General features: G+C 42.8%; 2 protein-coding genes across 4 annotated transcripts in view; one reads left to right on the forward strand and one right to left on the reverse strand.

The window, feature by feature from the left end:
• Window positions 1-14,625, forward strand: part of LOC132827091 (clustered mitochondria protein homolog) — an 82,742-nt gene that overhangs the window by 52,154 nt on the left and 15,963 nt on the right. For both annotated transcript variants that reach the window (XM_060843558.1, XM_060843559.1), the window contains exons 13-17: window positions 4,363-4,463; window positions 5,073-5,225; window positions 7,155-7,217; window positions 9,131-9,369; window positions 12,439-12,523. In XM_060843558.1, the coding sequence (XP_060699541.1) occupies window positions 4,363-4,463; window positions 5,073-5,225; window positions 7,155-7,217; window positions 9,131-9,369; window positions 12,439-12,523 (641 nt within the window). The remainder of the gene's footprint in view (window positions 1-4,362; window positions 4,464-5,072; window positions 5,226-7,154; window positions 7,218-9,130; window positions 9,370-12,438; window positions 12,524-14,625) is intronic.
• The window catches only part of srrd (SRR1 domain containing), a 37,491-nt gene continuing 27,219 nt past the window's right edge, over window positions 4,354-14,625 (reverse strand). The window contains exon 7 of one of the 2 annotated variants that reach the window (XR_009645973.1): window positions 4,354-4,474. The gene's annotated coding sequence lies outside the window, so the exon portion shown is untranslated. Of the gene's footprint in view, window positions 4,475-8,879; window positions 8,973-14,625 lie in introns of those variants that run through there. The other variant, XR_009645972.1, reaches the window with a different exon arrangement.

The raw sequence follows: 14,625 nt of genomic DNA on the forward strand, positions 1-14,625 counted from the left end.
ACAGAAGATGGACTGTTCTACATAGCCAACAAAGAGGTAGGCAGAGCTGGGGCCCATACGTGTGTCCATGGCTACCCCTTTGGTCTGGAGGAAGTGGGAGGACCAGTTCGGCTAAACGAATGAGTGTGTCGGTGGAAGGGTACTGTTGGGAAGTCGGGAGAGGAAGAAATGGAGGGCTTGGAGGCCCTGGTCATGGCGGATGGAGGTGTAGAGGGACTGGATATCCATGATGAAGGTGAGGCATTGGGGGCCGGGGAAACGGAAGTCTTGGAGGAGGTAGAGGGCGTGGGTGGTGTCTTGAACGCATGTGGGGAGTTCCTGAACTAGGGGGGATAGGACAGTGTTGAGGTAGGTAGAGATGAGTTCAGTGGGGCAGGAGCATGCTGAGACAATGGGTCGACCAGGGTGGTCAGGCTTGTGGATCTTGGGAAGGAGGTAGAACCAGGCATTGCGGGGTTTCTGGACTATGAAGTTGGAAGCTGTAAGTAGGAGATCTCCTGAGGTGATGAGGTTCTGTATGGTCTGGGAGATGATGGTTTGTGATGGGGTGTGGGAACATGGTCAAGGGGTCAGTAGGAAGAGGTGTCCTCGAGTTGGCGTTTGGCTTCAGCGGTGTAGAGGTCAGTGTGCCAGATTACCGCTGCACCCCCTTTATCTGCTGGCTTGATGGTGAGGTCAGGATTGGAGCAGAGGGATTGGAGGGCTGCACGTTGTGAGGGTGAGAGGTTGGAGTGGAAGAGGGGGGTAGACAGGTTGAGGCGGTTAATGTCCTGGCGACAGTTGGAAATGAAGACTTTCTCTTCAATGTTTAACTGACTGAAGGAATGTCTGATCCAACCAATCTCACAACAGAGAGGTAGTAGAAGGCTGAAGAGAAGTGATGGAGCTCGGTGACATAAACAACCACATCATTGCTAGTCTCATACCTGCAGATAGTGTTCTCATTGGCTAGCATGTCAATTAGCTAGGCTAGAATTCAAATTTTAATTTTTTTTCTGATCTACATAGCTCAAGATCAAATTGGTCTGTACTTTTCCACTAAACAATTAGGGAAACCTTGTGCACAACCTTATCACTCTTGTATATGTTACAATATACTATTTGTTATAAAGAACAAGTGACATGCTAACATCCTTAGAACCATCAAGCACAATATTCTCCTCACACATTTTGTCTACTTCATGCTGTCTGATCTTTCAGGAAGCTGTTGATAAATGTTACTTGGTTCTATTTAATTCATTTCATGAAATGTGATATTACTGTGTTTGCACTGGCTCACATTGATGTCAAATTGTAAAAGGTGCTTTTTTTTTGGAAATGGATTGTAGGAGATATCTCTTGCTCTTATCTTCAATATTGAAGGACTGTCTAACTTAGTTCCATTCCAATGTGGTTCTGAAGTGACTCAATAGTGCAATACTGGATCCGCAAACGCTACCACCATGCCATTTACCTTCAAAGCAACTGATATCACCACCAACATTCCTAGGTTCTCAAATGCAATATTGACTGAAGGAAGTGCAAAATTTGGCATTATTATTGGAAGGTATAACACATAATTAGCACCCTTATGGAACTCCATCAATTTGCATTAATTTGGTCTGCCATTCCATCATATGATGCATGATCATAAACAGTTAATTTGGCTTACATAAGTGCATTGTAGGTAAGGCCATAAGATATAGTTGCAGAAGTTAAGCCACTCAGTCATGGCTGATAAGTTTCTCATCCCCATTCTCCCGCCTTCTCCCCATAACTCTTGATCCTCTTGACAGTCAAGAATCAATCTCTCTCTGCCTTAAGTACGTTCAATGACCTGGCCTCCACAGTTAAAGGGTCTTCCCTTTACTCTAAGGCTGGGCCCTTGGATCCTAATCTCTCCTACCAATGGAAATATCTTCCCAACATCCACTCTGTCCAGGCCTTTCACTATTCTGTAAGCTTCAATTAGATTTCCCCATATCCTTCTAAACTCCATCGAGTATAAACCCAGAGTCATAGAGTCATGGAGATGAACAGCATGAAAACAGACCCTTTGGTCCAACCCGTCCATGCCGACCAGATATTCCAACCCAATCTAGTCCCACCTGCCAGCACCCAGTCCATATCCCTTCAAACCTTTCCTGTTCGTATACGCATCCAAATGCCTTTTAAATGTTGCAATTGTACCAGCCTCCACACTTCTTTTGGCAGCTCATTCCATACACGTACCACCCTCCGTGAAAACGTTGCCCCCTAGGTACCTTTATATCTTTCCCCTCTCACCCTAAACCTGTGCCCTCTAGTTCTGGACTCCCCCACCACAGGGAAAAGACTTTGTCTATTTATCCTATCCATGCCCCTCATAATTTTGTGAACCACTATAAGGTTACCCCTCAGCCTCCGATGTTCCAGGGAAAACAGCCCCAGCCTGTTCAGCCTCTCCCTATAGCTCAAATCCTCCAACCCTGGCAACATCCTTGTAAATCTTTTCTGAACCCTTTCAAGTTTCACAACATCTTTCCGATAGGAAGGAGACCAGAACTGCACACAATATTCCAACAGTGGCCTAGCCAATGTCCTGTACAGTCGCAACATGATGTCCCAACTCCTGTACTCAATACTCTGACCAATAAAGGAAGGCATACCAAATGCCTTCTTCACTATCCTACCTACGTGCGACTCCACTTTCAAGGAGCTATGAAACTGCACTCCAAGGTCTCTTTGTTCAGCAACACTCCCTAGGACCTTACCATTAAGTGTATAAATCCTGCTAAGATTTGCTTTCCCAAAATGCAGCACCTTGCATTTATGTGAATTAAATTCCATCTGCCACTTCTCAGCCAATTGGCCCATCTGGTCCAGATCCTGTTGTAATCTGAGGTAACCCTCTTCGCTGTCCATTACACCTCCAATTTTGGTGTCATCTGCAAACTTACTACATGTACCTCTTATGATCGCATCCAACTCATTTATGTAAATGACAAAAAGTAGAGGACCCAGCACCGATCCTTGTGGCACTCCACTGTTCACAGGCCTCCAATCTGAAAAACAACCTTCTACCACCACCCTCTGTCTTCTACCTTTGAGCCAGTTCTGTATCCAAATGGCTAGTTCACCCTTTATTCCGTGAGGTCTAACCTTGCTAACCAGTCTCCCATGGGGAACCTTGTTGAACACCTTACTGAAGTCCATATAAATCGCATCTACCGCTCTTTGTTACTTCTTTAAAAACTCAATCAAGTTTGTGAGACATGATTTCCCACCCACAAGGCCATGTTGACTATCCCTAATTAGTCCTTGCCATTCCAAATATATGTACATCCTGTCTCTCTGGATTCCCTCCAACAACTTGCCCACCACCGACATCCGGCTCACTGGTCTATAGTTCTTTGGCTTGTCCTTACCACCCTTCTTAAACAGTGGCACCACGTTAGCCTGCCTCCAGTCTTCCAGCACCTCATCTGTGACTATCGATGATACGAATATCTCAGCAAGAGGCCCAGCAATCACTTCTCTGGCTTCCCACAGAGTTCTCGGTTACACCTGATCAGCTCCTGGGGATTTATCCACCTTTGTGTTTCAAGACATCCGGCACTTCCTCAAAAGTTCTTCATTTGTTAAGCTTTTCATTCCTGGGACCATTCTTCTGAACCTCTTCTGAACATGCTCCAGGGCCAGTATATTCTTGCTGAGATATGGGGCCCACAACCGCCCCCAATACTCTAAATGTGGCCTGACCACAACCATATAGTGCCTCAGAAACGCATCTCTGCTTTTCTTTCAAGTCCTCTTAAAATAAATGCCATCATGGCATTTGCCTTCCTAAGTACTGATCACCCGCAAGTTTACCTTGACAGAATCCTGGACTAGAGCTCCCAAGTCTTTTTGCACTTCAAACGTCTGAATGTTCTCCCCATTTAGAGAATAGTCCATGTCTCTATTCTTCCTAGCAAAGTGCATGACCTCACACATTGTACAGTACTCCACCTGCCACTTCTTTGCCAACTCTCCTAACCTGTCTACATCCTTCTGCAGCTTCCCTGCCTTCTCAATACTACCTGTCCCTCTACCTATCTTTGTATCATCTGCAAACTTATGCAGAATGCCCTCATTTCCTGACTTAGATCATTAATTACATGAAATGAAAAATTGTGGTCCCAACACTGAGCCTTGCGGAACACTACCTGTCACTGGCTGCCATCCTGAGAAGGACCCTTTTATCCCCACCAGTTGATTTATTTGCGAATGCATTGCAAATAATTGCAAATTTTACATATTCTATGCTTGGAGTTGTTTTTTTAATCGTTGGTGCATTGTGTAGCATCTTCTCTGCCAAGATGAATGGTCTGTTTGCAAATCAGAATTGAATTTTTCTTGCAGTTGTAAGATTTCATGAATCTGAACAAGAGGCTCTGCAACTTCAGAAGCGATTGATGAAGGAAATTGCAGCTTTTCTTTTGACTGTACAAATTCCCAGCTTTGTAAGTAACTCCTATGATAAAAGGCAAATATCAATTTACAGGAATTAGATTTGAGATGCATATATAATAACATCATAACAGACACATAAAAACAAAAAGGCTATATTTTTAGAGTGTGAAAGGTTGTAGGGAATTTACTTTAAGTGTTTGAAATTGTGAAAGTGTCAGTGACAGGAATTCCGTCGACTGGTGAAGTGGTCACCAGGATCTCATACACGTTAAAAATAGAGGGAGAAGTTAAAAAAGAAATACTGTCTTGAAAAAATTATGTTGTGGCGTGGAATGTCTTCTCACAAAAAGCTACTGAACTGGTTTAAGGAAGGTGATTAAGGAAGAATTGGACGAACGCTTAAAGAAACATTAATATTATGGAGGGAGAGCAAGGAAATGGCATCAGAATAGATAGTTCTAATTGCAAATCTCAGACCTCTCAAACATAAAAACAAATGAGCACTTTGGATGGAATGTTTTCACAGCTGTTGTTTGTCATTAACTAGTTATGGGGGAGGTATTATGGAGGAGGCATGGCTCTTACAAGAACAAAAATGTATTAAATAGTGTCTAGCATAAAGTCTGAACTCCCTTTCTGTTTTTTTTCATGTTTTTCAGATCAAAGACTGTGTAAATCATGTCACTGTGCCTGTTGATGGCAGAACATTGACAGATGGGCTGCACAAATGTGGAATTAATATTCGATACATTGGTAAAATAGCACAGCTGATAAACCACTCAGAAGACAAACAATATCTGGACCATATCTCTGTATGTATTCGGCTAAGGGAGGAATTGCTATGTGGAGGGGGACTGATAACCAAACTGTACATACATATGTTTTGCCTTAAAAAGTCCTCATGCTTATTTGATAGTCTCTGAGTTTGCATTTGATGTGCTGGCCTGATGGCTCAATTCATAGTAATATTGTATAGTGTGGAACTGAGCCATAGAAACCAAGGAATTTCAGTGTTGATCCATGGCCTATGTTGATAAGTCAGCTGATCTTTGCTGAGCTGGCAGTGAGGCCTAGAATCAGCCTCTGTATCCCTGTGGGAGTATGTGTGTAGACTGTACTGGGTTAAGCTATGATGCAACCTTATATGATAACAGATGTGCGAAAAGCCACTAGGGCATTCCTGAAAGGGTGGCTGGTGCTTGTTGAAATTATGAGCTAAGTTCTACCGTTTATTGGCAAGTGGTGCCATGCAGGCCAAAAGCAGAAAGTTCACCCTCCCCCCTCGAAACACCACCACTTCAGAGGGAGGTGGGACCAAATGCAGCATGTTGCTGCATGTTGTCAATTAACTGGCCATTCTTGGAGCCACTGTTCAGTTCAGGAGGCAGGCTGTCTCGAACTGCCAGCCCATTTAGCAGCACTGCTGATAATATTTATTACTGCTGAGGCTGGGATCCTGGTAGAGGACACTTTGAATGATAAGATATGCATGAGAATCTAGTCGGTATTTTGCAGAAGTGGGGGCCTGTCAAACAAGCAGCAGCAACCGAGGGTGATATGGGGAGATGTGCTTAGAGAGCATCAATGGAGCACGTGATGTAAAGGTGGTCACTGCTGCTAGGGAGACTCCTCCATGCACTGTGAAATGCCCAGGTTTCACCTTGTGTCCTTTTGAAGCAGGGACTGAAGCAAAATGACCACAGAGGTGGACAGAATCCAGTAATTGGTCACTTAATTGGTTTAGTTAGCTGTCAGGTAGACAGCTGAGTCTCCAAGCCTCTGCACCCCTCTGCACATCAGCTTCCACCAGTTGGAGGGATGGCAATGTGTTGGGAAAGTCCAACCATATAAACCTAGTGCAACTCACCACAATTACAAGTGGAGGGAAATAAAATCAGAAACTGTGGAACTTATGGCTTTATGAATTTGTATACGTGAAGTTGTAGAATGAATGCATGATGAATTTCTTTGTGGGAAACATATAATCTGTTGAACAAGTAATTACCTACTGGCCTGTGGTTTTTGTAATGAGTCTACTGTGGTATAATTCGATGGTATGAGTCTTTTTCGTGAGATGGTTTACAAGACTCAGGACAGGGTGGTACATTAGTGCTCAAACTCCAGGACTCCCGGGACCCCACTGTGCTCGGATTGAAGACAGGAGTCCTGTGCTTAGGGTCAGTGGTCAGGGTGAGAAACAACATTAGAGCCCATGATTTCTGCCCCCATCTCTGGTATTTTATTCGGAAGATGCTTCCTCTGAATGGAGGGTTAAAACAGAAGGGCATAGTTTGAGAGTAAGATGTCTTCCTTTTTTAAGAAGGTGATATTTTGTTTTCCTTTCTCTCAAAGAGTCATTCTCTTGACAGAAGATGATAGATAGAGGCTGTGCCTTTAACTTTATTAAAGGCTGAGTTAGATAGATAGATTTTTATGGATAAGGGAGTCGCGAGTTCTGGGGGGAACCACAGGACACTGGTGAACCCTAACCAGATTAGCCATGATCTTATAGAATGGTGAAGCAGGCTCGAGGGGTCAAGTGGCTTACTCCTCCTATTTTATTCAATGCATAAAAAACTTGTGTTTCTATTTGGGAATTAAGCATGTCCGTCAAAAAAGTTTCGGATTGATACCGGAAATAACATTTATGATCATGTTTAACACAATAGTTGAATTTGTTGTAATTCTGGACCTTCAGTAGCTTGGTTACATCTAAGATTAAATGTTTGTATTTCTTACAGAGGCTACTAATCAGTGAAATCATCACTCGGGCAGCAAAGCACATTATAGTCCTCTACCTGCAGGTAATTTTTCTATTCACAGAATACAGTCATTAGCTATGACTTGGAAGGAGAGTGAGTGTAATACATTCTTCATATACTTCCCAACAGAGCAGGAAAGTCCATGGTTCACTCCATCTTCTGTGTGGTGTTAACTGGTCTCAGTGAGTCAGTTCAGCAGCAGTGTTAAAATGGGCTTTAGTGTCTGTTGAGTTAGGGAGAGCGAAAATAGCCATCATCGTTCCTCCTTGTTGCTATCCTTTAATAAGTACTGCATGTGTCGGGAAGGAATCCGGCATTGCTTAGTGGCCTTCACAAACTTAAACCGTTTTCTGAATATGGGGCTTCAGCTTCAGAGAGGAGGCAGGAAAATTCAAGGCAGCTAAAACAAATGTAAGAAAGAATGCATTTGGCTGCTTTTGAGGAGATAGCCAGGTTCTTCTCTCACTCTGTTTCCTGACATGTTGCTGGCTAACGTTTTGTTGGCTGTGTAATTACATCTGTGCTCAGGTGAAATGTGGGGATTAGATTTCAGTCCTATATTTCCTCTGTTGCAGTGGGAAAATATTTACAGTTAGTCTACTGAGCTGAGTTGTAGCTCGCAGAAGCTAGTGTGTTTTTGCTTATGTCAAGGTTAGACAGAAACTGATCCTGCCCATTTGTAGTTATAATGGATTGGGTTGGAGGTATGGGGGTAGTGGGGGTGTGAAGTTGGTGGTCGGTGAGTGGGTAGTGTAAGCAGCCAATCCATTCACAACACATGAGTTGATCACTTAATGGGGCTGCCTTCCTTCATTTCAAGTTATTCCATCGCTAACCTCAGGTGACGAGGTGTCCCAAGCCTTGGGGAAGTTTGATAGCTGGAAGAGGGTGAGATGGGTGAATCCAGGAGATGATGCCTTTACAACACTGCTGCTGAACCAAGAGGATTTCCCTTGGGTTTACAAGCTGGCTAGTCAACTTCCCAATCTAGGTGAGCTGTCTGCAAGCCACTACATCTTTGGAGATCAGACATCTTCTCCCTTCCCCATTCTATCATTTCTGGTCTTGTTTGTGATGGGAACTGCACTGAAATCAATTCATGAAAACTCTATTGTTAACTTTTATGGGACACACACAATAAGACCTGTTCTTTTGGGGTGTCCCCTTACAACAACCCTGCCTCCATAGAATGTGGCTGCCACTCAAATGTAAATTATGTTTCAATATATGATATCAGTGTCCTGCTGTAAACAATGTTGGTTCTAGAACTGGTGGTGGGAGGAAGATGGAGTAGATATTTGTGAAGCAGAAAGGTAACATTTCCCAAAAACATTCTTGAGAAGCATCAGTGCAATTATTGAAGAATCAATGCAGCTACCCAGAATAGTGTGCCATGGATCAAGATTGCTGGATTCTAAGTGTCAGCTGGGTCCCAATGGGGCAGCAGTTCATAAAAGGGGCAGTCACCTCCTGGTGCAGTCAATCTCTCAATAAATCAACCTGGCAACAGCTGCGGCAGGTTTGGCATCTTTTCAATTCCTCATGTAAGTCTGGTTGGTGGTCCAAGGAATTGAAAAGAAAGTAGGGATAGTCACAGAAAGGAGGAGAAAAACTTAAAAGTGCGAGGTGCTTTATTTGACAGGTTTCTGGAAGCTGACAAGATTGTGTGACTATAATCTCAATATTTTGTACAGGTTGGCTCATGCTTTCTCTCCTCTCACTGATCCACGCCAAATTTTATGCACCAGTGGGCTCAATTCCATCCGTTTTACTCATTGGTGTGATCATATTGAGGATCTTGTTTAAAAAGAAAAAGCATGTTAAGAAAGAATACAGTGTTAAGAATCGAGTTATATAAGGGACACATTTTGCTTTGTAACTCTCACAGTGTCTTCAGCATTTTTTATACAATTCATATTTCTACTTTTAAATTCTTATTTCTACTTTTCTCCCAGGTTGTGGAGATATCAGCATGCTCATCTGCCATCAGTCACTTTCTGAACTGTTTTCTGAGCTCCTACCCCAATCCTGTTGCACATCTGCTTCCAGATGAACTTGTGTCACGCAGGAAAAAGAATAAGCGAAAGATGCGGATTCCTGGAAGTGACACAGCATGGGCGAACCTGACTCCTACTGAGCTGTGGAAACAGATTAACAATGAAGCTAATGAAAGCTTTGATTATGCGTTGGCTTGGTAGGTAATTGCACTGACATTTACCATCTTTGAACATTTATTTCTCAGTCCCTTTTTGTATCCCCCATTGTTAGAGGAGAATAAATTCCTGTTGTATCTGTTCTACTCTTTTCTCATACTTGAATATGTGATGGAATTGCTTTTGCTTCACATCAGGAAAGTCTATTTGATCACAGTGGGGGGCACAGGCGTGGAATGTAGGCTAACATGGATCCTGAAAGTGTTCTGAAGAATGACAGTCAAGCTACATAATCATGAACATCTTGCTGTTCCCGAGTCTGAAGTTAACTTCAGACTGGTGGATAAATATTCCTTTGGTTTGAGGTAGATCAGCACTACAAACATCTCTTTTACCTATAGGACACTTGAATGAGATTTCCAGGGATGAGGGGTCCTGGAGTACTTCATTGCAGCAGAAATTCTTGATCTGTATGTTTCAAGCCCAGTGAGAGAGGAGACATTGCTGGGTCTTGTACTGGGGATTTAGGTGGAACAAGTATCTTTTGAATTGGGGGAACAGTGATCATAGTATCATACCTTGAGAAAAGACAGGATGAGGTAAAAGTACTAAATTTGGGGAGAGATAATCTCGATGGGATAAGAACATATCTATCACAGGTAAATTGAAATCAAAGAATGACAAAGATCTTAACAGAACAATGCTCTGCCTTTTAAAAAAAGAGGATCCAAGATGGCAGCAATCTGAAACTGGCAATCTTAAGCTGGAAGGGATGATGAAGGTGGTTGTGGGATGTGTAAGTGCCCCCTGTGGGCAGGGGGGAGGAAGGGTTTGGAGGGATATAGGCCGGGTGCTGGCAGGTGGGACTAGACTGAGTTGGGATTTCTGGTCGGCATGGATGGGTTGGACCGAAGGGTCTGTTTCCGTGCTGTACACCCCTGTGACTCTATGAGTGCCTTGGGTACTTTATTTTGTTTTGCTTTTTTGTTTTATTTTGTGTCTATAGTTGTTATTAGATTAGATTAGATTAGACTTACAGTGTGGAAACAGGCCCTTCGGCCCAACAAGTCCACACCGACCCGCCGAAGCGAAACCCACCCATACCCCTACATTTACCCCTTACCTAACACTACGGGCAATTTAGCATGGCCAATTCACCTGACCCGCACATCTTTGGACTGTGGGAGGAAACCGGAGCACCCGGAGGAAACCCACGCAGACACGGGGAGAACGTGCAAACTCCACACAGTCAGTCGCCTGAGTCGGGAATTGAACCCGGGTCTCAGGCGCTGTGAGGCAGCAGTGCTAACCACTGTGCCACCGTGCCGCCCACCACTGTGCCACCGTGCCGCCCATTATTGAAAATTTTGTAAATTTGTTAGTTGTAGTAGTTTTTAGAGCTAAAAGACTACACAAAATATGAGACTTTTTTGTTGATGCTCAGCGATTTGTAAGTTGAGTTCCTCCTCTCGGGAGTTCAAATGTCATTGCAGTCGGTTATGGCTAATAATGTGCTTAAATGGTGTACCTGGAATATTAAGGGGAGCCATTTGCTAGTTAAGAGGAAGAAGGTACTTCCTAATCTTGAAAAGGAAAGAGTGGGTGTTGCCCTATTGCAGGACATGCGCCTTGATGATCAGGAACATTTGAAATTGCAGCAGGGTGGGTTTGATCGGGTGTATTTCTCCTCTTTGATAATAGGAATAGGGGACCGGTCATACTTGTTAGACAGAATCTCCTGTTTAAATGATTAGATCATATTAAAGATGAGCATGGGTGGTTCGTAATCCTTAAAGCCTTGGTATATGGGGAAGAGTATGGTATTTTGAATTTTTCTTGTCCCCCAGTACACCCCTTAAATTCCAGATGCACATTCCAAACTGAGTACCCTTGCATCATGGCACATTATTATAGTGGAGATTTGAATTGGCTTATGGATCCCATGGTGAACAGAATGCCTCCAATTCTCTCTTTGCAATCTCAGCAACTAGAGGACTTATGTGTAAAGTTAGGGCTGGTTGATGTTTGGAGGCGGCTCCACCCTACGGGTAGGGACTTTATGTTCTTCATAAGTGTCATACTAGGATTGATCTCTTAATCCCCGTGGCATTCTTGGATTCAGTGGCATCCTGCACAATTGGGAATATTACCATATCTGAACATGCAGCAGTATACTTAGTGGTTAAGATAAAGGGCTGTATAACACTGGCAAATGGATCCCTTTATTCTTAAGGACAGTAGGTTCATTGAGTATTTCTCTCATGAATCTAAAGCTTTCTTAGCCATTAATTCAGATTCAGCCAGTAGCCCATCTAATCTTTGGGAAACTGCTAAGGCTTAAACTAGGGGGAGAATTATTTCTTACACTGCCAGTTGGAAGCGACAGAAGGGAGAGCAGCAATGCTTGCTTGAGGCATGGCCAATGGCAGCCGAGAAGGCATGTTTTGATAGACCATTGGTGGCTAAGCTGCGGTGGGTGACATCACTTTGGTCTACTTCGAACTCTGTGCTCAGACAGACAGCTAGGAAGGAACTCACTTTTGCAAAACAAAGTTTGTTTGAGCATGGTGATAGGCCAGGCAGGTATCTCTAGCATATTCTGCCATGAAAAAGAGCAACTCCCCCCCAATCCATTACCTTAATCAGGGAAGGGACCATTGGCCCATCTGATCAAGATCTGGTTGTATTCTGAAGTAGTTTAGATTAGAGTGGTGTTGGAAAAGCACAGCAGGTCAGGCAGCATCCGCGGAGCAGGAAAATCGATGTTTCGGGCAAAAGCCCTTCATCAGGAAATCTTCTTCACTGTTCACTACACCTCCAATTTTGTTGTCATCTGCAAGCTTACTTAGTATACCTCCTATGTTCACATCCAAATCATTTATATAAATGTTGAAACGTAGTGCACCTAGCACTGATCCTATTGGCACTCCCCTGGTCGCTGGCCTCCAATCTGAAGGTTAAAAGAGTTGGTGATAGGGTAAAGTGATTGTGGTGTAAATAGACGTCCAAAAGGCATTTGCTAAAGTGCCGCATAGTAGATTTGTTGACAGAATCTTTCAGGTTCACTTCTCTTACTGTCAGCTAATGTTTGTATGATTGGTATGTTTCAGTGATGGGATTGATCAGGCGGTGGAGCGGTTTGGTCTGCAGAAGATATCCTTGCTGCGTGAGTTTTGTATAAAAGCTGGAATTCAGGTACTATCAATCCTTCCACTGTAAATGTGAAGTATTTAGAGCCATATAATCATAGAGATGTACAGTACAAAAACAGACCTCTCGATCCAACTCATCCATGCTGACCAGATATCCTAAATTAATCCAGTCCCATTTGTCAGTACTTGGCCCATATCTCTCTCGACCCTTCCTATTCATATACCCATCCAGATGCCTTTTAACATTGTAATTTTACCAGCCTCCACGACTTCCTCTGGCAGCTTGTTTCAGACGGGCATGACTTGCTGCATGAAAATGTTGCCCCTTAGATCCCTTTTAACTCTTTCCTCTCTCGCCCTAAACCTATGCCCTCTAGTTTTGGACTCACCCACCCTGGGGAAATGATCTTGTCCATTAACCAATTCATGCCTCTCATTATTTTATAAACCTCTCTGAGGTCACCCCCACTACTTTTGACATTCCAGGGAAAGCAGCCCCAGCATGTTCAGCCTCTCCCTATAGCTCAAATCCTTCAAACCTGGCAACATCCTTGTAAATCTTTGCTGAATCCTAGGCAGATTTCAATAAAAATATATAATCTTATATGACCTGTCATTCTGTATGTATTCTCCAACTGTATGTAACACTCTCTGTTGTGCTATAATTTCATCACACAGCATTTCAGTAAATATCGGTGAGGCTAATTTGTTTACAAAGCCAACTTGTTGAGCAAAACATGACACAAGATAGAAAATGAATAATACTTTGAGGACTAAATTCTGATTGGCTTAAATGCACCATCGTGTTACAGGATTGGGCTAGGGACGGTCAGAGAAGTCCCAGTTTGGTATCTGATTTGTGTTGCTATAGCTGAAAAAAGATATACCCGCATTTATATAGCAGCTAATGACGGTCCAAATCATTTAACAACCAATAAAGTATTTTGAAATGTAGTCACTGTTGTGATTTGGAACTAGCAGCTAATCTCACCAACAGCACTGTGATAGTGTACTTCAGTGGTGTTGATTTGAAGGATCAGTATTGACGATAATGTTGGTATTCATACTCCTGCTCTTCATTGAGATAGTGTCTTGGCATGTTTTATGTGAGCTATATCTTTGATTTAATATTAATTTAAAAAAGACAGGACTTCTAACAATCCCTCAGTACTACACTAGAGAGTCAGCCTGTATTTTTATATTCAATGTACAACATTCTACTCAGGTGTGAGATTGCTTCCAATAGAGCCATGGCTGACCCTATCATCAGAATTCATGGCAATGCTAAATGAAGAGTTTGGAAGGTGAAGAATTAGCCTGTTCCCACCTCTATTCATTACTCATTGTGTGTTTGCGTCTGTGTCCTTACACAGGTGGTGATTGAGAATAAGATAGTGGGAACATTCAGCTGTCATGTTGCCCCCTTGGCATGACAGCTTACTGCTTGTGAATGGTGGGAATGAGGAATTTCCTCTATATAACATTGTAAATCTCCTTTTCCTCTACAAATTGCACATGGATTAAGTCTCCTTATACTTAATACTACAAGTTATGCTGCTCGTGGGAGACATAAAGGGAAAACAATATGAAGCGAGAACCAAATAAGGTGTCCTTGAATGTAGCTATTTAGTTAGTTGGATTCTAGTTTACTGCTGTACAACCAAAGTCTGCTTACATGATCTAAAATTTCTTAGTTTCAGCTAGAAATATTTTCGGAATCTCAAAATTTGTTACATGCCTGGATTTGATTAGAAGCCAATGGTATGCAACAGTCCCAGTTGTTTCTTTTTTGAAAAAATCTTTTATTTACATAGTGTCTTTAACATACCAAACTACCCCAAAGGATTCACAGGAGTATGATCAAGGTATCACAGACTACAAATGATACAAACCTGGGCTTCACTTAATGGAATAAGACCATAAGACCGTCAGATATAGGAGCAGAATTACGCCATTCAACCCATCAAATCTGCTCCACCATTCAATCATGGCCAATATGCTGCTTCTCAACCCCATTCTCTTGTCTTCACCTTATTAGCCTTTTCCCCTTACTAGTCAAGAAACTATTGACCTCTATCTTCAATACAATCAATGACTTGGCCTCCACAGCCCTCTATGGCAAGGAGGTCCATTGATTAACCATCC

Source organism: Hemiscyllium ocellatum, chromosome 24 (assembly GCF_020745735.1).
Source record: "Hemiscyllium ocellatum isolate sHemOce1 chromosome 24, sHemOce1.pat.X.cur, whole genome shotgun sequence".
Classification (NCBI taxonomy): Eukaryota; Metazoa; Chordata; class Chondrichthyes; order Orectolobiformes; family Hemiscylliidae; genus Hemiscyllium; species Hemiscyllium ocellatum.